The 25,066-nt window shown below is 42.1% G+C and overlaps 1 protein-coding gene across 1 annotated transcript in view; it reads left to right on the top strand.

The window, feature by feature from the left end:
• Positions 1-25,066, top strand: part of AGPAT5 (1-acylglycerol-3-phosphate O-acyltransferase 5) — a 151,706-nt gene that overhangs the window by 43,903 nt on the left and 82,737 nt on the right. Inside the window, exons 3-4 of the mRNA XM_073626651.1 lie at positions 192-307; positions 10,278-10,367. Coding sequence (XP_073482752.1) covers positions 192-307; positions 10,278-10,367 — 206 coding nt within the window. The remainder of the gene's footprint in view (positions 1-191; positions 308-10,277; positions 10,368-25,066) is intronic.

Consider the following 25,066-nt stretch of genomic DNA (forward strand, 5'->3'; position numbering starts at 1 on the left):
TAAATGATTTTAGCAAATGGCTGCAATATAACAAAGAGTGAAAGATTTAAGGGGGTCTGAATACTTTCTGTCCCCACTGTGTATGTGTGTGTGTGTATATGTGTGTATATATATATATATAATTAAATATGCTATCACAATATTGAGTAAAGTTTTGTTCAAAATTTACAAATTTTGTTTTTTGCCCCTAGTTGATTGGATTATTGCAGACATGATGGCTGTGCAGCAGAATGCCTTGGGTCATGTTCGATATGTTCTGAAGGATGGTCTGAAATTTCTTCCTCTCTATGGCTGGTATTTTTCACAGGTACTTTTTTTTTTTTTTTTTTTTTAACTAACTATTTCATGTTTACAAATAAATGTGTACCTAAAGCCAAACTTTTTTTCTTCTCTTTTTTTTTTTTTCTATCTTTTTTCTTTCTTTTCACCTATCCTTTTTTTCCTTTTCCTTTTCTTGTCACCTTTTTTTCTTTTCATCTTCTGTTTTCACCTTTTGATTTATTTTCAAATAGATTAGGACACATTTAGAACCTCTGCCAGATTTGTGTCTGTCCCCACTAGGGAGATTTGTCCTTTATATTTCCTAGTGACCACTGTCGCCAGGACAAAGAGTAATGGGCAGTTCAAAACTACATTTGTGACTGGAACAGGAGGTGAAGGAAATACCTCAATTGGTGACAACTCTTCTGTTTACAGCTGTCTAAAAAGGAATTTCTCTTTACTTTGTAGACAATTCCTCTTATTTCCTCTTGAATATCCAAAACAGCCAATGAAGGAAACCTCCCTAGTGGGATAGAGGCGTAGGATGTAAAAATCCTCTTAATTCATTGTCCTTAATTTTACAGAAAACAAATTCATGTTGGCCTTATTCGGATATGTTCAAATTAGGTTATGTTAATATGTCTGGATGGGAAAAAGTTTTATATAATAGTAACTTACAAACCTTTAGTTTGTTACAATTTCAACAACCTTTTAGCTAGAAAATCTCAAAGGCGTTTGAACAAAGGCAAGGTTGCCTAGCACCACTGCTATGTACATATACTGAATAAACTTGGTGGTAGAAGGCCTCAATTTGATAGTTTTGGCAATTTCAAAGCTACTTGAAAATGGTTTCAATATCTAAAAAAAGTGTATGAATATAGCCTCTGCTAAGCGCCTGAAAACCGCCTCCCATTCATCCAAGTGTGACTTTTCACACTCGGGCGGTGCGCTTTCGGGTCGTTCCCAAAAGTCCTGCAAGCAGCATCTTTGGGGCAGGTTGGGAGCGCTGTATTTAGCGCTCCCAAAACGCCCTGCCCATTGGAATGAATAGGCAGCGCTTCTGAAGCACCTGAAAAGCGATTTGGAAGCGCCGCAACACAGGAGATTTAAACTCCTTCTTTGGGGTTAAAAGTATCCTCAAAGTGCCGCTTAACTGGTCTCCGACTGGCTCATGCACATATACTGTGGCACAATGGCACTGCTGCGCGAAACCCTATATGGGTACGGAGCGCCCTTTAAGAGCCGCCAGAGGGCGCACTCCCGCTGCACGGTGGGGGACCCGATGCGCATGGCCAGCAGTCTCGTGCGCGAGTGCCAGCAGGGGGATTTGGGTGTGTAAACACCCAAATCCCTGTTCTGTCGGGAGAGGAGACATGTCATTTGTGCCTACTAAGTAGGAATAATATGTTTCCTCCCCTAGTCATTATCCTCATACAGTTAGAACAGGCCTAGGGAATACACATTTAACCCCTTGATCACCCCCTAGTGTTAACCCCTTCCCTGCCAGTGACATTTATACAGTGATCAGTGTATGTTTATAGCACTAATCGCTGTATGAATGTCAATGGTCCCAAAAATGTGTCAAAAGTGTCTGATCTGTCCGCCGCAATGTCCCAGTACCACTAAAAATCGCAGATCACCGCCATTACAAGTAAAAAAAAAATAAAAATGCCATAAATCTTTCCCATAGTTTGTAGACGCTATCACTTTTGTGCAAACCAATCAATATATGCTTATTGCAATTTTTTTTTTTTTTTTACCAAAAATATGTAGAAGAATACATATTGGCCTAAACTGATGAAGAAATTAGTTTAAAAAAAAAAAATTGGGGATATTTATTGTTTTTTTTTTCCCCAAAAATTGTCGCTCCTTGTTTTGTTTATAGTGCAAAAAATAAAAACCACAGAGGTAATTAAATACCACCAAACGAAAGCTCTATTTGTGGGGAAAAAAAAGGACGCAAATTTAGTTTGGGTACCGTGTCGCATGACTGCGCAATTGTCAGTTAAAGCGACACAGTGCCAAATTGTAAAAAGCGCTCTGGTCAGGAAGGGGGTAAAATCTTCCGGGGCTGAAGTGGTTAACACAGCAGTAAAGCGCCACTAAAACAAGCGGCACTTTACCGCGAATGCAGCCTCTCCCTCAGTGTAAAGGGGTTCTTAGGCTTCATCTGGCACTTCTTCCCTAACTACAAGCCTAGCTGTGTGCTTATTTGACCTCTGTTGAAGCAGAGGCCCAAGGTTTAGACTGTTACAGATCTCCCATTCAGAAGTGTACATAACTAAAGGTCCAAGCCTTTGGTGACCTGCATTTGACAGAGCCAGAGGATTTTTTTCTTAATGATAGGCAAGAAATTTTCATTCTTCCATTGCTTATAAATTTACTGCTTAAACAGAATACTGTATAAACATAGATGTAAAGGAAACCTGTATTCAGAAAATAGTTTAAAAGGCGTTTTTGATTCATTGAGGTAGTGTATTCTACCTTGTAGTTGGAGGATAAGACTTTAAGAGCCGTTGCCACAAATACCTTCCTAATACATTCAGTACGTAAAATTATGGGGCTTGGAAACAACGGGTGGAATCATGGCTTCTTCTTGACAGTGTGAAGGAGCTTTTCTTTTTTTCTTTTGAAAGGGAATGTACTGATAAATGATCTCTGCTCACTGTTGACATGTCTATTTGGATACTTTGGGTGCTTTGGTACATGTCTGGCATGTTAAAGAATATTTGATTTACTCTCCCTTTTTAAGGGTAGGTATCACTTTGGTTCTGCCCTTGCTTTTAGTGCTCTGGATGTGCACCTGCCTCAGCACAGGATATCTTGGGATAGGATAAAGGAAACCTGTTGTTCCTATACTGCTACAGTAGTAGCTCATATAAATGCGAAAAAAACTGTCCGCACTATCTCTGTGTATAAACCACATATTATGCAACTCTATAGGAGGGAGCTAGCACCACTATGCATCCAAGTGCAACCTGTACAAAATGCAATAAATCTGTATATATAGTCACAAAACAGCACTGCACTGTTTTATGACTCGTATATATTAGTAGCTCATAGACTTTCTCAGTCAACCTCCCACTCATGCCGCAAATATAAAGGCCAAAAGTTCCCTGTCTCAATTGCTCAACTCTCCATATAAGTTGTCATTTGTTGGCTTATCTTGCTGGTTTCCCTTTAATGGGTTATCCCTAGGGATGCACCAATATATCGTCCGCCAAAATTGTTGGACGAAAATGGGGTTATTGGCGTTTTGCCGATGGAAGAAAAAAAAAAGTGCCAATTAATGGCATGCTGCGTCCCATTGACGTCAATGTAAAAATGCCAGCCACATTTAATGAAATTTTCCTTTTTTTAAAAAAAAAAAAAAACTGTCCGTTTTCAGTTTTTGGCCAAGTGCATCCTAACTTTTCAGTTTCAGTATTGTCACCAGAATTTTCAGTTTGGTGCACCAGTAGTTCTCTCCTAGCAATTTGGCTGCTCAGGCTCTCTCCCTGTAGCTCCACTCTTAAATCTTTGGATCAGACATCCTTATTTGGATGCTCCTCCTGACTTGATTGCATCCTATTTTGACACTTACCTCCCTTCAAGCCCTACTCTCTCTCTGGAAGGATTTCGTATCTTGCTAGATCAATAGGGATAGTTTTGACTTTCCCTTGCCTATGAGAGCCTTGCTCTTCAGTCTATTCCTGTAGTTTTTATGCTCTACCTATGTTATCCATGTCATTGTATAGTGACCTATTTCCTAGCTCACCCATGGAGGTGTCCTAGATTCTCACAGTTCCTGTTAAGCCAAAGATTACATTATCCCTTTTTTGAGTGTATCAAATCCTTTTTTATGTACCCTTTTAGGTAATTGTGGGTTTGTGGGGGATTTTTTTTTTAACTCTGCTCTCCTTCCTGTGTTGTCCTGGTGCTTTTCATTTCTCCTGCAATGTTGTAGAATCTGACATTTGGGCAGCACACAAAACTAGGCCTCCAGACCAATCAGTTTTGCTATTTGCTAAGCTGTAGTAAAGGTGGGGGTTATTCTCTTTCCCATTTTGGCTCGTTTTGGGTGGATTCTTCCTATTCCTTGAGTTTAGTTCTGTTGCAACACGATGCTTCAGTTATGAATGGACAGAGTCAGGGATACACTGACTCTGTTCATTCAGAAAAAGAAGGGGCTGGTAAATGACATGTTTACTGGCTCCTTCCTCTGCTCTCCATCCTGCGGGGGAAGCGGGAGGGCCGGAGAAGGACACTCGGGACAATCGGTGTAGGCAGTTACAAGCACCAATCTCCCTGTATACCTTTCAAATAAGCAGCTGACAGCTGTGGGGATGAGAAGTGGAGATCCAGTGGCTGTTAGCTGCCGTATACAGGGAGATCGGTGCCTGTAACTGCCCGCACCGATCGCCCCGGCTGTCAGCCAGGGACAGCTCATCCATAGGTGCAGGGTGGGTCAGAGCACCGTGTACAGTGAACACCCTGCACCCATGGATGATACGCCACTGATTTTGTCCCTTACAGGGCTCAGTTTTATGATTGCTAGATTTGTGCATTTAATAAATGGTCATGCAGACTGTATTATGTCTACCACACACTTGGTTCACAATGGGGTGGATTTTAGAAGTTCTTGCCTTTTTTGGTCCTAATGTTCTTGTATGCCAATTTGCATTACAGTGTATCTGCCCTGCCTGATGTTTTTTATAGGTGCCGAGGATCTCCTTACCCTTTCTTTTGAAGGTATTTAGGATTACTACCCTTCTTACTATTTCATTGGTCTCCATTTACTTGTGATGGTTGTCATATCCATGTATGTCTCTTGAGAGATTACTTTTTCATTTACATCGTTCATATCACAGACTATCCTTTCCCTAAACTCAAGGATTAAAGGTGTCTTATTTGAAGTCCCTGGCTGTGAACTAGTTGATCTTTGTTTGGCTATACCATGCTTATTCAACCTTCTTTGTTTGGCTATACCATGCTTATTCAACCTTTTTTGTCCTGAAGTTAAGGATGTTCCACTTAAAGTGTCACTAAACCCACATCATAAAAAAAATATCAATAAATGCTGTATTACATGCTGTTCATACTCAGTCACTATGGGATTCGTTTTCTGTATTCTGAAAAAAAAAAAACTGGTTGATCCTGCTGTTATCTATCTCCCCCTTCTGATGATTTCCCCAATGCAGCTAGGGATTTTGCAGAGCAGTGTTGGCAGCTCTGCACATGCTAAGTTTTTAGTGAGTTTCTATGCTGAGCATTTCCTCCCTATCGCATCTGAGCAGCCCATGTTAATATAGTCACACATGTGGGTGTATACACAGTGGTAAATGATAGCCCACTCCCTCGCTCTTCCTCCATGCCTACTAATCAGGTAAACACAATGGGGGTGAGATATTATATCTTGATGAAGGCTTCACCTCCCTGTTTTAAGATACAGGCTGGATCGGGCGTGAAATAATAAAGATATTTTTCAAATATTTATTTGTATGACGATTTAAAATGGTTTATTGATATTATTTATTTTTACTCTGTATACCAAAGGCTGTTTTTTTTTTTTTTTCCCGAACATGTGACCAGCAGCAGAGGACTAAGAAGCTCCTCCTGCTTATGTTTCCCTGCAGACAGGCTGGGAGAGATCTGGTTCATGTGACAGTTGTATATCGATTAGGAAAAAAGGGACTTGGATGTTCCTTTTATTAAAATAATTACAGTGCCATCATCCATATACAGAAATAGAAGGGACACTATAACTTAAACGGCGTGTGTTTAGTATCACTTTAAGTCTTCAGCTGTTAACTGGTTGGACTTTTTTTGTTTTGCTCTTTAAAACTTTCCTTCCCTGAAGTCAAGGGTTAGCTATACTAGACTTTGGTCTTTAAGCATCCTATACTGTTGCCCTCCTTAGCTGTTGGTGTACTTTTTGCTTTCCTGTTCATGTAGTTGTTTCCCATGTTTACTTTATAGCAAACGATTGCTTGTCCTCCACATTGTGTGTTTAGGTACATCATTCTTCCAGGTAGCAGTTTACCCTCAGTGGTGCTTACATGCCTTGGACACCAGGTCATTCTTTTAACGCTTTTCTTTGGTCGTGGCATTTTCCAGCCTTTTGTTCAGGCCTTAATTCCTTCAGATCTCCTCCTATTATCAGTAGTTCCACATCTGTTGGATCTCTCACTAACTGTTGCCCACCCCTCATTTACACATTTGGGACATCCAAAAACAGTCCCAACAATTTCTACCTTCCTGTATACCTCAGTAGATTATTTTCTTAATTGTCCATCTGTATGTACAGATACAATCTTTTTATATAGGTAATTGAGGAATACAGGCTTTGCTTCTCAGTGGTAGGGCCTTTTCTACTGCTTGCTCACAAACTAGAGCATGACTGTTTCAGACCTAAGTTTCTGAAAGCGGTGGTATATCCCAAATATCTAAGAATTACCACCTTCCCGTGTTCCTCAATTAACTTGAAGAAAAACATTTTACCGTAAGTACAAAAATCTTATTTTTCCAAAGCGTCTTCCAGAACGGCTACATGAGAAACACCGGCTCTGCCCTCTACAGGAAACACAATCCAGAAACCGTTTTAAAAAGCCTCCCCCTCATACTAGTTTATTTATTTATTTCAGTTACTTATATAGCGCCGTCAATTTACGTAGCGCTTTACATATACATTGTACATTCACATCAGTCCCTACCCTCAAGGAGCTTACAGTCTAAGGTCCCTAACTCACATTCATACATACTAGGGACAATTTAGACAGGATCCAATTAACCTACTAGCATGTCTTTGGAGTGTGGGAGGAACCGGAGTACCCGGAGGAAACCCATGCAGGCACAGGGAGAACATGCAAACTCCAGGCAGGTAGTGTCATGGTTAGGATTTGAACCAGCGACCCTTCTTACTGCTAGGCGAGAGTGATACCCACTACTTAAATGCTCTAACCAAGTTGCTGCTTTGTATGTTATTTGTTTACACTTTATTAATTATAGGGTGTTTCATCGGCACTACCTGGTGTGCTTTGCCTTGTTTCACTCTTCCAGTTTTATATTTGTCTTTGAATATACAGTTGTGCTCATACGTTTACATAACCTGGCAGAATTTTCTGATTTCTTGGCCATTTTTTCAGAGAATATGAATGATAACACAAACTTTTCTTTTACTCATGGTTTATTTTTTGGCTAGAGCAATTTATTATCAAACAACTGTGCTTACTCTTTTTAAATCATAATGACAACAGAAACTAGCCAAATGACCCTGATCAAAAGTTTACATACCCCAGTTCTTAATACCGTGTTTTAACATCAATGACAGCTTTAAGTCTTTTGTGATATTTGTGGATGAGGCTCTTTATCTTCTCAGATGGTAAAGCTGCTCATTCCTCTTGGCAAAAATCCTCCCAGTTCCTGTAAATTCTTGGGCTGTCTTGCATGAACTGCACGTTTCCGATGTCCCCAGAGTGGCTCAATGATATTGAGGTCAGGAGACTGAGATTGCCACTCCAGAACCTTCAATTTATTCGAATGTAGCCAATGACAGGTCGACTTGCCCTGGGGTTTTGAAGTATTGTCATGTTGGAATGTCCAAGTACGTCCCAAGCGCAGCTTCCTGGCTGATGAATGCAAATGTTCCTCCAGTATTTTTTGATAACATACTGCATTCATCTTGCCATCAATTTTGACCATATTTCCTGTGTCTTTGTAGCTCACACATCCCTAAAACATCAGCGATCCACCTCCATGTTTCACAGTAGGAATGGTGTACCTTTCATCATAGGCCTTGTTGACTCCTCTCCAAATGTAGTGTTTATGGTTGTGGCCAAAAAGCTCAATGTTGGTCTCATCACTCCAAATGACTTTGTGCCAGAAGGTTTGAGGCTTGTCTCTGCTGTTTGGTGTATTGTAAGCGGGATACTTTGCAGCATTTGCGTAGTAATGGCTTTCTTCTGGCAACTCGACCATGCAGCCCATCTTTCTTCAAGTGCCTTCTTATATGTTTTCAGAGAGTCCTGTATTTCACCTGAAGTTATTTGTGGGTTTTTCTTTGCATCCCAAACAATTTTCCTGGCAGTTGTGGCTGAAATTTTAGTTGGTCTACCTGACCGTGGTTTGGTTTCAACAGAACCCCTCATTTTCCACTTCTTGATTAGAATTTGAATACTGCTAATTGGCATTCTCAATTCCTTGGATAGCTTATTATATCCCTTTCCTGTTTTATACAGTTCAACTACCTTTTCCCGCAGATCCTTTGACAATTCTTTTGCTTTCCCCATGATTTAGAATCAAGAAACGTCAGTGCAGCACTGGATGAAGGATGCAAGGAGTCTAGAAACTCATTGAACTTTTACACACACACACACACACACACACACACACACACACACACACACACACACACACTACAAGCAAACAGATCACAGGTGAGGATGGTTACCTTTAATAGCCATTCAAACCCCTTTGTGTCAACTTGTGTGCATGTTATCAGGCCAAAATCACCAGGGTATGTAAACTTCTAATAATTTTGGTAGTTTCTGTTGTCATTATGATTTAAAAAGAGTAAACACACTTGACTTAAATGGCTTCAGCCAAACACTAACCACGAGTGAAAAAAGTTTTTGTGGTGTTCATATTCTCTGAAAAATGGCCAAGATATCATAAATTCTGCCAGGGTATGTAAACTTATGAGGCCTGCAAGGATGAGCAGACAGTCTAGGTACCAGTGACTTGAATAATCTATCTAGCATTTTTTTCTGGGTCAAGGGTGGCTGATGACCTGCTCCTGGGGAAAAGAGGCTTCTTGACACCCTGGCCATACAGAAAGCGGTTTCATTTCTCCCAGAACAGAGGGACAGGTGGTTAATTTGCTGCAAAAGATATCCCTTTTTCTTGTAGTTGGGCATTATAGCTAACATTCAGGTATTGGTCCACTTGTGTTGAATTGATACTTGTATGTTAAAGCTAATCTCTGGGAAAAGCAAATATTATCTAAATACAAGAGATGTGTATTATTACCTGCATCTTGGTGTGCTTTGTGTATTTCTTCCAGATCTGTACCATAATAGTGTGAAACTTTGCCTCTGTGCAGAAGCTTCCTGTAGCAAAGACCAGTCATTGCTGCTCGCTCTTCATGTGAAGGGTGACTGGTCTTGTCTCCGCCCTCTCCTGTAGTTTTATGCAGGCAGCCTGTAGCAGGTTGAGCTGCTGAGTTCCTCCTCCAGCTCTGTTCCCTGCATAGCTGATGTGCAGCAAATGGATGATATCAGGGTTTCTAAAGTAATTTGATGCTCACAAAGCGGATTTTTTTGGGGGGCTATTGAGGAGTAGATTCAATAAAAGTATTTGTGCCTGTATTTCACCTTTACCCACACTGACCTTCAAATTCTATTCGTGTTCTTTAATCAAAGACTACACCAATTTTTTTTTTCTTTCATCAGAGGAGAGGGCTAGTGTTCAATTTCTTACTATTTCTTTTTTTTAAACGTGTTGGGACTCAGTTGGAAAGAGCTCTACTTCATGTTGGCTCAGCTGGCAATGTCCCTGGGGCTGATTTGATTAAAAAAAAAGGCAATGTTATCCAAACTTGTGTTCATTTCAAATACCCAGGCAGGATTTGGTGGAAATTTTGTATTTTAAATTCTTCTGCACCTGTTTTGGTAGGCAGTCCATATTATTACTTTAGTAATTCAGCCTAACTTTAAGTTCTGGTGCTCTATCTATTCCTATAGCTAATCCATTAGGTGTAGTTGATACCCATCTACAAAGACCTTTAGCCATTCCTGAAATTGTCTGTTTTGTCAGGTAATTGGGGAGAAGAGATTTAGATGTGACATTTATTTCTTTTTTCTAATGTTCAATTTATTTTAATGAAACAGCACTTGAATAATGATTTGATGGTAATTGAAGGTTGACTTCTAAACCTAACTAAAAATTACAAATGTGTAATTTATGTCCTGCAGTGTCAGTGTTGAGGACTGTATAATAGCTGTCTTTTAATTATATATTTATTCCTAATTTCTTCACAGCATGGTGGAATTTACGTTAAGAGGAGTGCCAAGTTTAACGAGAAGAATATGAGGAACAAGTTGAAATCCCAAATGAAGGCTCAGACTAAGGTAATGAATACAAATATGTGCACATCATCAATTTGTTGTTACTTGAAGTAAACATTACCTGATGTAGACTAGAAATATCTATGTTTTGAAGAAATCTTCATGAAATGGCTACCACGTTTAACTGCTTCAGGACCACCCCATAGCAGATTTACTGCTAAGGGGCGGCTCTCCTGTGCCGGATCACCTGTGTGTGTATATACAGTGCCTTGAAAAAGTATTCATACCCCATGAAATTTTCCACATTTTGTCATGTACAACCGAAAACGTAAATGTATTTTATTGGGATTTTATGTGATAGACCAACACAAAGCGGCACAATTGTGAAGTGGAAGGAAAATGATTAAATTGTTTTCAGGTTTTTTTACAAATATGTGAAAAATGTGGCGTGCATTTGTATTCGGTCCCCCTGGGTCAATAACTTGTAGAACCACCTTTTTGCTGCAATTACAGATGCAAGTGTTTTTTGGGGATGTCTCTACCAGCTTTGCACATCTAGAGAGTGAAATTTTTGTCCAGTCTTTGTAAAATAGCTCAAGCTCTGTCAGATTGGATGGAGAGCGTCTGTGAACAGCAATTTTCAAGTCTTGACACAGATTCTCAATTGGATTTAGGTCTGGACTTTGACTGGGCCATTCGAACACATGAATATGCTTTGATCCAAACCATTCCATTGTAGCTCTGGCTGTATGTTTAGGGTCATTGCCCTGCTGGAAGGTGAACCTCTGCCTCAGTCTCAAGTCTTTTGCAGACTCTAACAGGTTTTCTTCTAAGATTGCCCTGTATTTGGATCCATCTTCCCATCAACTCTGATGAGTCAGACCTGTCCCTGCTGAGGAAAAGCATCCCCACAACATGATGCCGCCCCCACCATGTTTCACAGTGGGGATGGTGTGTTCAGAGTGATGTGCAGTGTTCATTTTTGGCCACACGTAACGTTTTGCTTTTAGGCCAAAAAGTTCAATTTTTGTCTCATCTGACCAGAGCACCTTCTTCCTGTTTGCTGTGTCCCCCACATGGCTTCTTGCAAACTGCAAATGGGACTTCTTATGGCTTTCCTTCAACAATGGCTTTCTTTTTGCCACTCTTCTATAAAGGCCAGGTTGCACGAGTATTAGTTGTCCTGTGGACAGATTCTTCCACCTGAGCTGTGGATCTCTGCAGCTCCTCCAGAGTTACCATGGGCCTCTTGGCTGCTTCTCTGATGCTCTCCTTGCCCCGCCTGTCAGTTTAGGTGGATGGTCATGTCTTGGTGGGTTTGCAGTTGTGCCATACGCTTTCCATTTTCGGATGATGGATTGAACAGTGCTCTGTGAGATGTTCAAAGCGTAGGATATTTTTTTTATAACCTAACCCTGCTTTAAACTTCTCCACAACTTTATCCCTGACCTGTCTGGTGTGTTCATTGGCCTTCATAATGCTGTTTGTTCACTAAGGTTCTCTAAAAAATCTGAGGGCTTGACGGGACAGCTGTATTTCTATTGAGATTAAATTACACACAGGTTAACTCTGTTTACTAATTAGGTGACTTCTGAAAGCAATTGGTTCCACTAGATTTTAGTTAGTGGTCCTTCCACTTCAGTTATCACATAGGGCTAGGAGATTTTCCAAAAAAAAAAAAAATCTGCGATTTTCTTAAAAAAAACTCGATTCACGATTCGAATCGAGTTTTTTTTTTTTGGACACCGCACCGGTCCTGAAGAGCTGCGGGCAGGAGTTTTGAGGCGAGGCCGCGGCTTCGGCCTAGTCCGCGGCCTCGCCCAAAAACTCCTGCCCGCAGCTCTTCAGGACCGGTGCGGTGAAAAAAAAAAGAAATCGATTTGCTTAAATTTTAAATCGATTTTTTTCCCCAGCCCTACTATCACATAAAATCCCAATAAAATACATTTATATTTTTTGGTTGTAACATGACAAAATGTGGAAAATTTCAAGGGGTATGAATACTTTTTCAGGGCACTGTATACGTGATTTTGCACTTCTGCCCACAGGGCGCGCGCATAATCACAGCAGAAGGCGATCTGCATGTATAGGCTCTGTATGTCCTCCGGCACCCGCCGATCATCGGGGGGGGGGGGGGGAAGCACAGAACGGAGATCTGCCTGTGTAAACAAGGCAGATCTCCGTTTTGACAGGGGAGAAGGGATGGATTTTGTGTTCCTGTAAAGCAGGGAAAAAATTCCATCACTTCCCCTAGTAAAAGCACCTAACGTAGTACACAAAAACACTGGCTAAGCACACGGTTAACCGTTAGATTACCCTAGATGTTTAACCCCTTCCCAGCCAGTGTCAGTACAGTGACAGTGCAAATTTTCAGCACTGATTACTGTAATAGTGACACTGGTTCCCGCAAAGTCCGCCGCAATATCAAAGTCCCGCTATAGGTCGCTGATCGCCACCATTACCAGTATAAAAAAAGTACATACCATAGTTTGTAGATACTATAACGTTTGCGCAAACCAATCAATATATGCTTATTGGCATTTTTTTACCAAAAATATGTAGCAGAATAACATATTGGCCTAAATTTATGAAGAAATTTGATTATTATTATTATTTTTTTTTTATATATTGAATATGTTTTATAGTAGAAAGTAAAAAATATTTTTTTTCCAAAATTGTCAGTCTTTTTTTGTTTACAGCGTAAAAAATAAACAAACGCAGTGGGGATCAAATACAACCAAAAGAATGCTCTATTTGTGGGAAAACAATGACAAGGTTTATTTGGGTACAGTGTCGCATGACCACATAATTGTCCGTTAAAATAACGCAGTGCCGTGTCGCAAAAAATGGCCTGGTCATGATGGGGGTAAATCTTCCGGAGGTGAAGTGATTAAAGACATCTGTTTATTTATTAATCGCCTCCACCAACTACTAGGCCGCAAACCAACTATTTATTTTTGTCCATATGATTGCTACAGAGAAGGAACATGTGTTTTTCTTTTTTGGTGCATGTTTTAATCCTAAATGAAATGTCATGAAAAATAGCTTTATAGCTGAGTAATGTAATGTTCTGTAGTGCTTAAGGGTTCAATTCCCCCCCGCAATTACTGCTAATGTTTACTGTGTAATGCATATGCAATACTCATACATCATTATTCTAGTCAGAGAAGTGTGAATTAGCCTGCAAGTGGCTCCTGGGGTAAATGTTTTGTATAATGTGAATGTAAAGTGATACTGTCAAAGCAGTTTCCTCTCTAATCTACACGTATGACACTGGGAAGACCTTTTATAGCTGTGTAGCAATGCCACAGGGAAGTTTCAGGCAAAGGCGTGACTTGAATACCACTCTGCTATCTTCTTCCACCTTTTAGCTACAAAATACATACAGATGAATTCTGAATATAATAATTGGTCCTCATTCCCTGAATGTATGTTTGTAAAATTATATTTCTTAGTTGTACAATACAGACACAGTCTGTTTTAATCATATCAACTGGATTATACACAGATACCTTCACATAATTGGACAAAATAGCAAAATAGAGGGCTGCAGAGGAACAACCCTGCTATATAATTCCTTCCACTCCCAGCTAGCCTCAGTTTTCTGCTAGTGTACTTTAGGTGATGAACCTCATCTCTCTACATAGACAAGATTACCCTCTTTCACTAAGCTGATTCTTCTATCAAGATTCCTGCTGCACCATAGTCACTGTGGCTCCTACTGCAGCTTCCGTATCAGTTGATTCCTCAGCAGAGCTTTAGGGGGACCGTACCTGGACCCCTCCAGATGGTGGAAGTGGGACTGGCCTGTAATGTTGCCGACATGCGCTGAATTCTGATGTAGGCATCCTTTAGTACCTAGTGCAACTCATGGAGTTGGCCGCAGTGTGCTTTACAGGCCCAGGGTCTCAGTCTGCCAGTGGCTTAGCCCTGTCCCTAAAAAAAAAAAAAAAAAAAAACACTGAAGGGTGAAAGCCCTTTAAAAATTCATGCTCAGGTTGTCCCTTTTTTGTTTTTCTGATCCTCCTTCTGGAGTGTAGTGCAGCGGCATGTCTTTTCTTCTGGGTGCTTCTTTCTGGGTGTGGCTTGAACTGGCCACATCTCCTGTCTCTCTCCTGTGGCACAGTATAGAAGCTGTTACTGCCCTACAGTGGCCTTCTCCTCTCTTGCCACTGTTTTGAATCTCATGGTCAACCCTCAGTCTGTTTTTCTTTTTTTTTGCCATTGTATAGGGATACTAGTATCGGTGCCGATACCAACCACTTGTACTCGTGCAAATGCTCCGATACTTGACCCAATACTTGCGTCCTCAGAGTAGCGGGGGGGATTCAGGCAGCCTCGCAAATTATCGGTGCGGGCAGTTACACTCACCAATCTCCTTGTATATCGTTTAATAAAGCAGCTGACAGCCGCTGCTCCTCCTCTCCCTCCCGCAGCTTTCAGCTGCTTTATTAAAAGCTATACAGGGAGATTGGTGCTTGTAACTGCCCGCACCAATCGTCCCGACAGTCCCGTGTCCTACAACTCCTCCGCTGGCTCCCCTGGTCTGCTCTGATCCCCCTCTGTGCTCCTCTGGTCCCCCCCCCCCCCCGTCCTCCTGTGGCTCCCCGGGTCTGCTCTGGTCCCACTCTGTAAGGATGGAGAGCGGAGGAAGGAGCCGGTAAATATGTAATTTACCAGCTCCTTCCTTTTCTGAATGAACACAGGCAGTGATCACTTACGGTCCATTCATGACTGCATTGTAAACTGTGCTCAGTTTATGAATGGCGAGGAGCCTCTGTCTCCTCTCCATTCATCTTCAGTGCAGCCAAGGGACTGCAGAGAAAGGGACTGTGGAATCTCTGTCCTCAGTCCCTTTCCCTGTCTCAAAAGGCGAGATGTCAGGGGTCTGTTTAGACCCCTGATATATCTCGCCACAGCATCCCCCCCCCCCCCCCCCCCCCCAACAGGGCTGATAAAATAAAGAATTATAATAAACAAATATTTAAAAGGTTAAATTGTAAAGAAAGAAACACAGACCCCGTCTGCCATCAGTGCTGCATATTAGTGCTACTGTCACATCACATAAAAAAAAAAAAAGCATTGGTAACGTCGAGTACTTGGAAAAAAAGTAACGGTACTTGTGCTCGGTCTTTAAGTGATATTGGTGCAACCCTACCCTTGTACCAGACAAGTTACCTTTTGGTGTTTGAGAATACCACCTCTCTTTCTGAGGAATTGGATCAGGATGACATGCCAACTCTATCCACTATTAGGCGATCCCTGAAAACATTTTACATTAGAGACGCCTATACTGCCTCCACCTAACAACTTTACTTTTATTTTCTCCATTAGCTCATCCCCCACAGTTATTACCTTTTGTATCACTTGACCCTCCCTTTTTGATTGTAAGCTCTAACGAGCAGGGCCCTCTGATGCCACCTATATTGAATTGTATTGTAACTGTACTGTCTGCCCTCATGTTGTAAAGCGCTGCACAAACCGTTGGCGCTATATAAATCCTGTATTTATTATAATAATAATAGCGTGTGCTAGTATGCATCGCATTATGAAAGACTTGCCTTAGAACGAAGCTCTCCAGTGGCACGCTGTCACCGCGAACAAGGCTTCCATCTTCACCCGGTCTTCCGGGCTTCGACTGTTTGACTGGCCGAGCTGTGATGATGTCCTTCGCACGCTTCCCAGGACCATGGTTTGACTCTCTCAATGGATGGCAAGAGGTCCATTGAGAGCGCAGTGAACGTGCGCTCTTGACATCACTGGCTGCTACTATTGTAAATATATCTTAAACGGTGCACGTTTATGAGATTTTAACTGTACCTGCAGCCTTATTTTAGATGCAAGTAAACAATTGGGGCTTTACTACCACTTTAAAGTGGTGGTCCACCCCAAAAAACAAAAATTCATAAATGTGCATGAAATCAATTAAAAAAAATAAATTGGGGAAAAATTTTTTTTTACTTACCTTTTTTTCCCTGTTGCTATGTGGTCCCACGAAATCTGCCTCCATCAGTGCCTGGGCTCCTGACGTCACTTCCCTCGGTGCCTCCGCTCGCTACTGCTCCTGGGAGATGTGTCATCATTTCCCAGGAGTCAGTGGGCAGCGCCAAGAGCTTTGTTGCCATCACAACAGGGGGCGGGCACTTCCGACGACACTGCCCATTGTGATGGCAACCTGAGCAGTTGACAGCGCTCTGATGAAAGATTATTGCGCATGCATGAGATCGGGGATAGAACGGGCGGTGCATGCTGGTCAATCAGCAGCACCGTATCCAGGAAGAGGATGCCTGTGGGCTTCACATGCCCACAGGCAAGATGAAAACGTTCAAGATGAAAATTTCTAAGTTTCTTTTTTTATAAGAAAACTGACATCATGATCCTTGTCAAACAAAAAAAGTGAGTAATACATTTTTTATTACATCGCATTACATTGTAGCCAAAAAAAAAAAAAAAAAAATTTATACAGTGGAACACCGCTTTAAGGACACCATACCTACTGACACTGTACACTCTTACTTTGTGTAGCTAAGTCTACTTTCCCTAAGGTATCCAGCATGGGCATTCATAGTTGTGTACACCAGCTAAGGGCCCACTAACACCATATGTGCAGTTACCGGTGCTTTTTTTTTCATGGATAAATGTGGGTGACTGCAATAACGCACAGAAAACAATAGTTTTCTGTGTGTGTAATGTTTTCATCAGAGCGCAATGTTTCACTGTGTTCCAGAGCTGTAATAATATACAACATGTTTGCATAATATTGCACCTCTCTGGATGGCCCTGCCAGTCACCACACAGCAAGCGCAGCGAGCTGTGCAGTGACTTGAATGAAGTGTCACTTGGTACACGTCACGTAAAGTTGAAACAGAAGTGTCAAAGGCCCCTGAAACTTTCCTGGTCTGCTTACGGGTAGAGCCTGTCATGTATGGAGACTGGCCCCACCAAGGGAAGGTCTCTGGATATGACGCTGAGCACATGCACTCGACTTCTTTGGTCGACCATAGCGAGGCCTGTTCTGAGCGAAACCTGTCCTGTTAAACCGCTGTATGGTCTTGGCCACCGTGCTGCAGCTCAGTTTCAGGGTCTTGGCAATCTTCTTATAGCCGAATAGCCGAGGCCATCTTTATGTAGAGCAACAATTTTTTTTTTTCAGGTCCTCCGAGTACTTTGCCATGAGGCGCCATGTGGAACTACCAGTAAGAGAGAGTGAGAGCGATAACACCAAATTTAACACACCTGCTCCCCATTCACACCTGAGACCTTGTAACACTAACGAGTCACATGACACCGGGGAGAGAAAATGGCTAATTGGGCCTAATTTGGACATTTTCACTTAGGGGTGTACTCACTTTTGTTGCCAGCAGTTTAGACATTAATGGCTGTGTGTTGAGTTATTTTGAGGGGACAGCAAATTTACACTGTTATACAAGATGTACACTCACTACTTTACATTGTAGCCAAGTGTCATTTCTTCAGTGTTGTCACATAAAAAGACATAATAAAATATTTTAAAAAATATGAGCGATGTACTCACTTTTTCGATACTGTATGCTTTTTTGGCAGTCTATCAGATGATTGCTGTCTGGACTAACTGCAAATGGCCGAAAATCCTAGTTCCATCCTAACCGATACATCAGTCCAGTCATTTAGACTAAATACCTTCAGCCTTGCGTCACTGCATAAATGGCTTGGCGGTCACACTTCATTCAATCTCCAAGATCCGTTTTCTCTCTCTGTGCACAGAATTCTTTGGCTTAAATGCTGGTCAGCTTAGCTCCCATACAAGAAATGCCTTGAGTGGTTATTCTCTGATGGCGAGCACCTGTTGATCCTTTCTTGGATGGGTACATCAAGCAGATATTAGAGGGCAAGTGTACTCTTCTCTCCTAAAAGAAAAAAGTTTGTGCCTCCACTAGTAGGATTTCTACTCCTAAGGTTCATCCCTCTGTTTTCTTACTTGAGCGTAGTCCTGTATGCCCTCTTAGTACAGGGGATTTTGTCCCCAGGGGAATAATGATAGAGACTTTTTTTTTCCCTAATGAGGGCTCTAGAGATAATGGTGAAAAGCATCTGATTGTTATAATTTGAGGTCCACCCCATCTGGTGAGTAAGCAATTCTCAAGGTGGTGGATAACAGAGCACATCTGATGTGGAATTTAGAACACAAGTACTTCCGACCATCATTTGTCAGGTCATCAAATGTACTGATGGGAATTTTCATATGAAATCCCCCATCATAGGTGGGAACATCGCAAAGATGATGTAAATAAGTTGGAAAAGACTATACGAGAACCCCCTAACGGGGCTTTAAAGCAGCCAGAAAAAAGCAATATTCATGGTTGAAAAAATTCAATTTTATTAATACAAAAAGTATCTAAGTAACATAATATAAAAATCACTGAGGATAGGTACTGACTAGTCGAGTCATGACATGATCTGAGTATGGCATACCATTATAGTAGACAAAGCATACAATTAAACCAAGCACTAGGCACAATGCGTTAAATGGCGACCAAAGTTATCTTTGAAGTAAATTCTTAAAAGCAGTAGCAACAGATATTGCCTGTGATACCATACATGTGTGTGGGGTAACAGAAGTTGTATACGTTAATCCTGATGCGTTTCGACCCTTCCCGGGTCCTCTTCAGAGGATAGTTGCCCCCTATGAAAAAGGTCAACATGTGTCAGACATAGCATCAAGACCAATAGTACCAGACTTATGTACTTGCACCATCGTATTAGAGTTGTCTAAATCATACAGTTACCTATTGTAGAAATTATGACGTTTCCACGTGCAGTTTAGGTATTGTGAGTTGTTATGTTTTTAGGTGGTGCAGTTTCTCTTTAGCTCCCCTGTCTCCCCCGCGTCAGAGCAGCTCCCAGGAGAGCGGGCGGTGGGCCAAGTGTGTCTTGCGAGGGATCACATCTGATAACCCCCGTGTAGGGCGGGGAAGGAGGGGCAGCGAACAACCCGAAAGGCACCTAAAGGGGAATGTAAGTTATTACCAGAAATAAAGAGGGGTATAAAGTGTTAAATGCTGAAGAGCAAAAAAGTCACTAGATCACTCTACACAGATTGGAAGGTTTCCCAGCTGTGGAAATTTATGGAGGTGTTGGATGGTGGGTACAAGGGTGTGCAGAGGGCATAGCTAGAGGAAAAGGAAAAAAGAAGGAAAAGAAAAATTGAAAAATGTAGGAGGAAATAGGGAAGCGGACAACACAGAAAGGTAAGAAAGACAGTGAAAAAGAAGTGGGAAAAAAAAAAAAAAAAAGGAAGTAACCCAACGCAGTGTAAGTGTGTGTAGAATGAGTAGAAAATGGCAAATGCCCTACTGCCAATTGGTTCCCATGTGCCATAGAAAATGTATGCCAAGAGCAGTAGGTAAAAGCACCGGCGAAACCACCAGTGAATGAACAAGGAGGAATGAAGGGGGGAGGGGGGAAGAGGAAGGGGAAATCAACCACGAAGGAGTGGTGGAGAGTGAATGGAATAAATAGTGTGGAAAAAGGAGAGGAATGGGGGAAAGGAAAAAAGGGGGAAAAAAGGGGAAAGGGGGTGGAGGGTGAGGTGGGAACAAAGTGAGGGGCGGTTGGGGACAGGGGAAAGGGAGGAAGGGGGGAAAAGGGGGGGGGGAGATGACCAGAAAAGTGCAAGTGGGGTGGAGAATGGGGTGTGAGGAGTGGATGGATGGGGGGGGGGGGAAGGAGAGGAGGGGGGGGAGTAGGGGAGGGGGGGTGGGGAGGCGGGAGGGGAAGGTGGGGGGAAAGAAGGAAAGACACACATGTGGGGGAAAAAGTGAATAAGCCATGTGAAACAAATGTGCAAAAAACTGTCAACAAAAGTGAACAAACAGTGAGAGTGACATGCAGTGTGGGAGAATACACAGGAGGTGTCGGGACTGTTTACCTAATTTGGCTGATCTGAATAGAATATTCTGAATGCTGAAAGAGTTTAATTAATTAAGAATATGGATAAATCTGACAAGGTCAACAATGATTTAAAAGGAACCAAGTCATTGAAAAAGTATCACATTCATTCCATTGGTGCTTACCAGTGTTTGCTGTCAGTCTGTATGACCTATCTTCAGTTAGAAAAACGTCCAATGAGTGTTCCCTAGTGGTTCCCATATTTGTAGGGAGTGCCAATTGGCTAACTCCCTTCAGGTGTTTATATGTCCAACATCCCTCCCCTTCCCCATCCATCGGGGGAAAGAAGCGACACAGCAGTGCGCCCCAGTGTGGTCCCCTCGGCGTTCCGGAAAGGAATACACCTCCGGGCGTCCCTGTCGCTTCCGCCGCAACTGCGCAGGCGCCGCTACGTCACACGCACGCGCCCTAGGGCGCGCGCTCGTGAGTGCGGCGTCCGGAAGGGATCCGGGACGCCGCTGGCAGGGAGAGAAACATCCCACTCAGGTGAGGCCACCTAGTGGGCATGTAGGGAGACGCGGGCCCCAGCGTCTCCTATCTCACCCTGCCAGGAAGACACTGAAGGAGGTCCACCCCCGCCCCTGAAGGGGAGACACAAAAACCGAGGGAGACAGGGGGAACATGGAGCCATCCTGCCACCAATATATTCTTGGGCAGAAATAGTGATAATAATGATGGGGCATAGCATTAATCATTTATATGCCCCATCTGGTGGTAATGAATACATAGTCTGTGTACCGTGGGCTGACTGCTAACTGGCTGTCTTAGGTGCATCCTGTCATACGTGGTATTGTATGCCTTGGCATGATTGCACAGTTACAAAAGCAATGATTTAATACAACCTGCGCAATCAGAATGGTATCTGAACAAAAACAAAGAGAAGAGCAAAATTGCATAATCTTAAATATTGAAACAATCAAAAAACTCCGAACTATTTAAGGCTAGATTTAACAAGGGGTAGAACGATACAAAGCATATGATCCATTTTATTGATCAGTAGTATGCACATTAATATGCATCTCGTACATCTGAGCATAGTAAAAAACAAGGGTAATCATGATAACTTTGACAGTTATGTGTGGGGAAAACCAGGCAGCGATATCTACAGGTCTGGAGACGCAGTGTTAAGAAAAAATGTAAATGAATAAAATATATAATAATAAAAAAAAAAAAAAAAAAGGGATAGGGGGAAGTCATTGTGTCTTCCCCGATGAAAATCCCTGCAAAAAGGGGGCAAATGAGATTGATTCATTTAAACCTGGTGGAGAGGTGGCTTGTAACTGGAATATCCATCTCTGCTCTTTTTGCAGCAGAGACTTATTCCAGTCGCCACCTCTATTGGGAATGTTTATTCTATAGAGGGCCACGAAGGTACCTTTGGGAACTTTGTAATTGTGTGTGAAGATTATATGCCTCCCAATAGGGAGGTATGGGTTCCCCACCTCCATACTGTAAACATGTTGGGAGATGCGTTTCCAGAATTCCTGCCTGGTTTTCCCCACATAGTATGCACCACACTCACATTCCATCAAATATACGATACCACGAGTGCGGCAATTTACAAACTGTTTAGGTGTAAATGTATTACCGTTCGGCAGAACGAAAATTTTATCCTGTTTGATGAGTGAGCAATAGGAACAGTGTCCACAGGGGAAGGAACCCACTGTGGAACAGTGTTTAAATCTGTTGTTATCATTGGTATATTCACTGCGGACAAGCTGGTCCCGCAGTGACATGGCTCTTTTGTACGTTATAATGGGTCTATCTTGAACAAATTCACGTAGCTTGGGGTCATCGGTGAGGATACTCCAATGACGTTCTATAATCTTTCTGATAGCCTGATGTTGACGGGAATAGCGCATGGTAATCCGGGTAGGGTTGCATCCAGGGCTTGGGAAGGGTTTGGATTTGAAAAGTAGCTGAGATCTTGAGTGTCCAATAGCCTGATTGTAAGCTTTTTTGAGACAAGATCTACTATAGCCCCTTGCTAACAGTCGATTTTGGAGCCCCTCTGCTTCCTTGATGAATAAAGTGTCGATGGAACAGTTGCGCCGGAGGCGCAGATACTGTCCGTACGGGATCGAGTTTTTCAATGGGGTCGGATGGAAACTGTCAAAATGAAGGACCGTATTCCCAGCAGTTGTCTTGCGAAACAAAGTGCTGGAGAGATGTCCTTCTGCCGTGGTTGAAACTGAGACATTTAGGAAGGTGACGCTGTGGAAATCATGGGTCATTGTGAACTTCAGATTTCGATCGTTCACATTGATTCTATTGAAAAATTCAAATAACTTGGTCTCAGGTCCCTCCCAGACGACGAAGACGTCGTCGATATACCTCAGCCATTTGGTTATATGGCTGGTGTATTCAACAAGGTCCTCGTCGCCGAGGAGGTACTTCTCCCACTCCCCCAGGTACAGGTTGGCGTAGGAGGGGGCACAACAGGTCCCCATAGCCACACCCTGCACCTGGAGGTAGTGGAAGTTGTCAAAACAGAAGTAGTTGTGATGCAGTATAAAATGCAGACCATTCAAAATAAACCTAACTAAAGCCGGATCATATTGGGAATATTGTTGCAAGGCTCTTTGCACAGCAGCCAGCCCCTTAGAATGGGGAATGCTGCTGTACAGCGCCTCGACATCTATAGTCACCAGAATCGCATTCTTAGGTAGCCTCAGATCGCTGATGAGTTGCAAGAATTGTATTGTGTCCTTGACGAAGGAGGGTAAGGCCAGAACGAGGGGTTGCAAATGTGCATCTATGACACGGCTTAGGTTTTCAGATATAGCCCCATTGCCTTGATAAGTTGGAAAAGAAAGACGATGATGAGGAGAAATCTAAAAGTAAAAGTGACATGTTGGGTATCCTTTTACTCTGCATAACATCATCTTTTATATTGTACCAAAAATTGGGTATTGTGCTTGTATGAACTAAAATCAATTTCAAGTGTATTTTTTCCTGAGAATTTGCATTTGATAAACTGCTGCGCAAATATTGTGTGACATAAAAATAGTGATGTTGGTCTGTTAAAACATGGAATGAGTCAAATGGGCCCACAGCAAAAATAGGAGGTCTAAATAGATCTTTTACTTGGTGCCAAAAGAGAAGACAATTGAAACCTGAATTAAGCAAAGTATAAACTTAACCGCTTAAGGACTGCACCATGTACATTTACTGCAGCAGGGCGGCTCTTAAGCGTGCTGCCGGAGGGCCACCCGCTTTGATTGGACACAGCGGGAGCCAATCGGCGGGTCCAGCGAACCTGATGTCTGCTGGGACCCGCCGATCATTACCGAGGTAGACAGAACAGCGGTCTGCCTATGTACACAAGGCAGATCGCCGTTCTGTCAGAGGGGAAGATAGACATCTTGTGTTTCTGCTAAGCAGTAACACGGATCTCTGTCTTCCCCCAGTCAACGCACCCTCCACACCGTTATAAAACACCCCCAGGGAACACATTTAATCCCTTGATCGCCTCTGTTGTTAACCCCCTCCCTGTCAGTGTCATTTGTATAGTGACAGTGCATTTTTTTTATCACCGATAACTGTATTGGTGGCACTGGTCCCCAAAAAGTGTAACTTAGTGTCAGATTTGTCCACCGCAATATCGCAGTCTCGCTAAAAATCACTGATCGCCGCCATTACTAGTAAAAAAAAAATTAACATTCCAAAAATATATTCCATAGTTTGTAGATTCTCAAACTTTTGCGCAAACCAATCAATATATGCTTATTGAATTTTTCTTTTTTACCAAGAACATGTAGCAAAATACATATTGGCCTAAATTGATGAAGACTTTTTTTTTTTTTTTTTCGGATGTGTTTTTATAGCAGAAAGTAAAAAAAATTTTTTTTTTTTTTTTTATTTAAATTGTCGGTCTTTTTTTTGCTTTATAGCACAAAAAATAAAAACCGCAGAAGTCATCAAATACAACCAAAAAAAAACACTATTTGTGGGGAAAAAAAATACATCAAATTTTTTTTATTTGGGTACAGCGTCGCACAACCGCGCAATTGTCAGTTAAAGAAACGCAGTGCCGATTGATTAACTTGGTACAACCAGCCTATTCAATTTTTTTCATGTGATTTTTGCCAGTAGCTATAGCCGCTAGCAATAATATATGTGTGTTCTCCCAGCAGGGACGGCTCCCCAGTAGATTGTCAGCAATGATCAGCTTCTGGGTTGTATTGTTAAAGCATAATTGAACAAGATGAAGATAGAAGCTGATTGGTTACTATGCGCAGCTACACCAGATTCTGTGTGCAGCATTTTAGTAAATCTCCCCCACTGTGTGCAGTGTGTGTGAACAGCAGCAGCTGTCAGATTTTTACTTGTACAAATCAATGAGTGGGGCTGCCACTGCTGCATGCCAATAGAGCCTCCGAGCACCCGAGAATTATTGTGCAACCATGTGAATGTCAAAGTAAAGTGCAAATAGACACCCCTCTTTTATAGCTAATAAATCTATATAATGAGAAGAATGTAGGGGCTGCTATCGCTGATACTCCTGCTTGTCTCCGACTCCTGCCCCTTCTGTATCACAAACTGGGGGTAAGGATACATCAAGTGAAGTAAGAGCACTTGGGTAATATTAAAGCCCAGAGGGCCAATACAACAGACAAGCAGTTAGCAATTTTTAGATTTTAGTAATGACATCCTATGTATTTGTCATGATGGGTTTTTAGCTCCTGTTATATGCATTGTTTACTGTACATTAATCTGTCCACCCCTGTACTAGAGGTACTATGAATGGAACATCTTCTCCATTGCGCCCCACTATTTAAAAAGAGATAACAATTTAAGATAGCCCAGCAATCACATATGGTTTTGTTGTTGTT

The sequence above is a fragment of the Aquarana catesbeiana genome, linkage group LG04, assembly GCF_042186555.1.
Source record: "Aquarana catesbeiana isolate 2022-GZ linkage group LG04, ASM4218655v1, whole genome shotgun sequence".
NCBI lineage: Eukaryota > Metazoa > Chordata > Amphibia > Anura > Ranidae > Aquarana > Aquarana catesbeiana.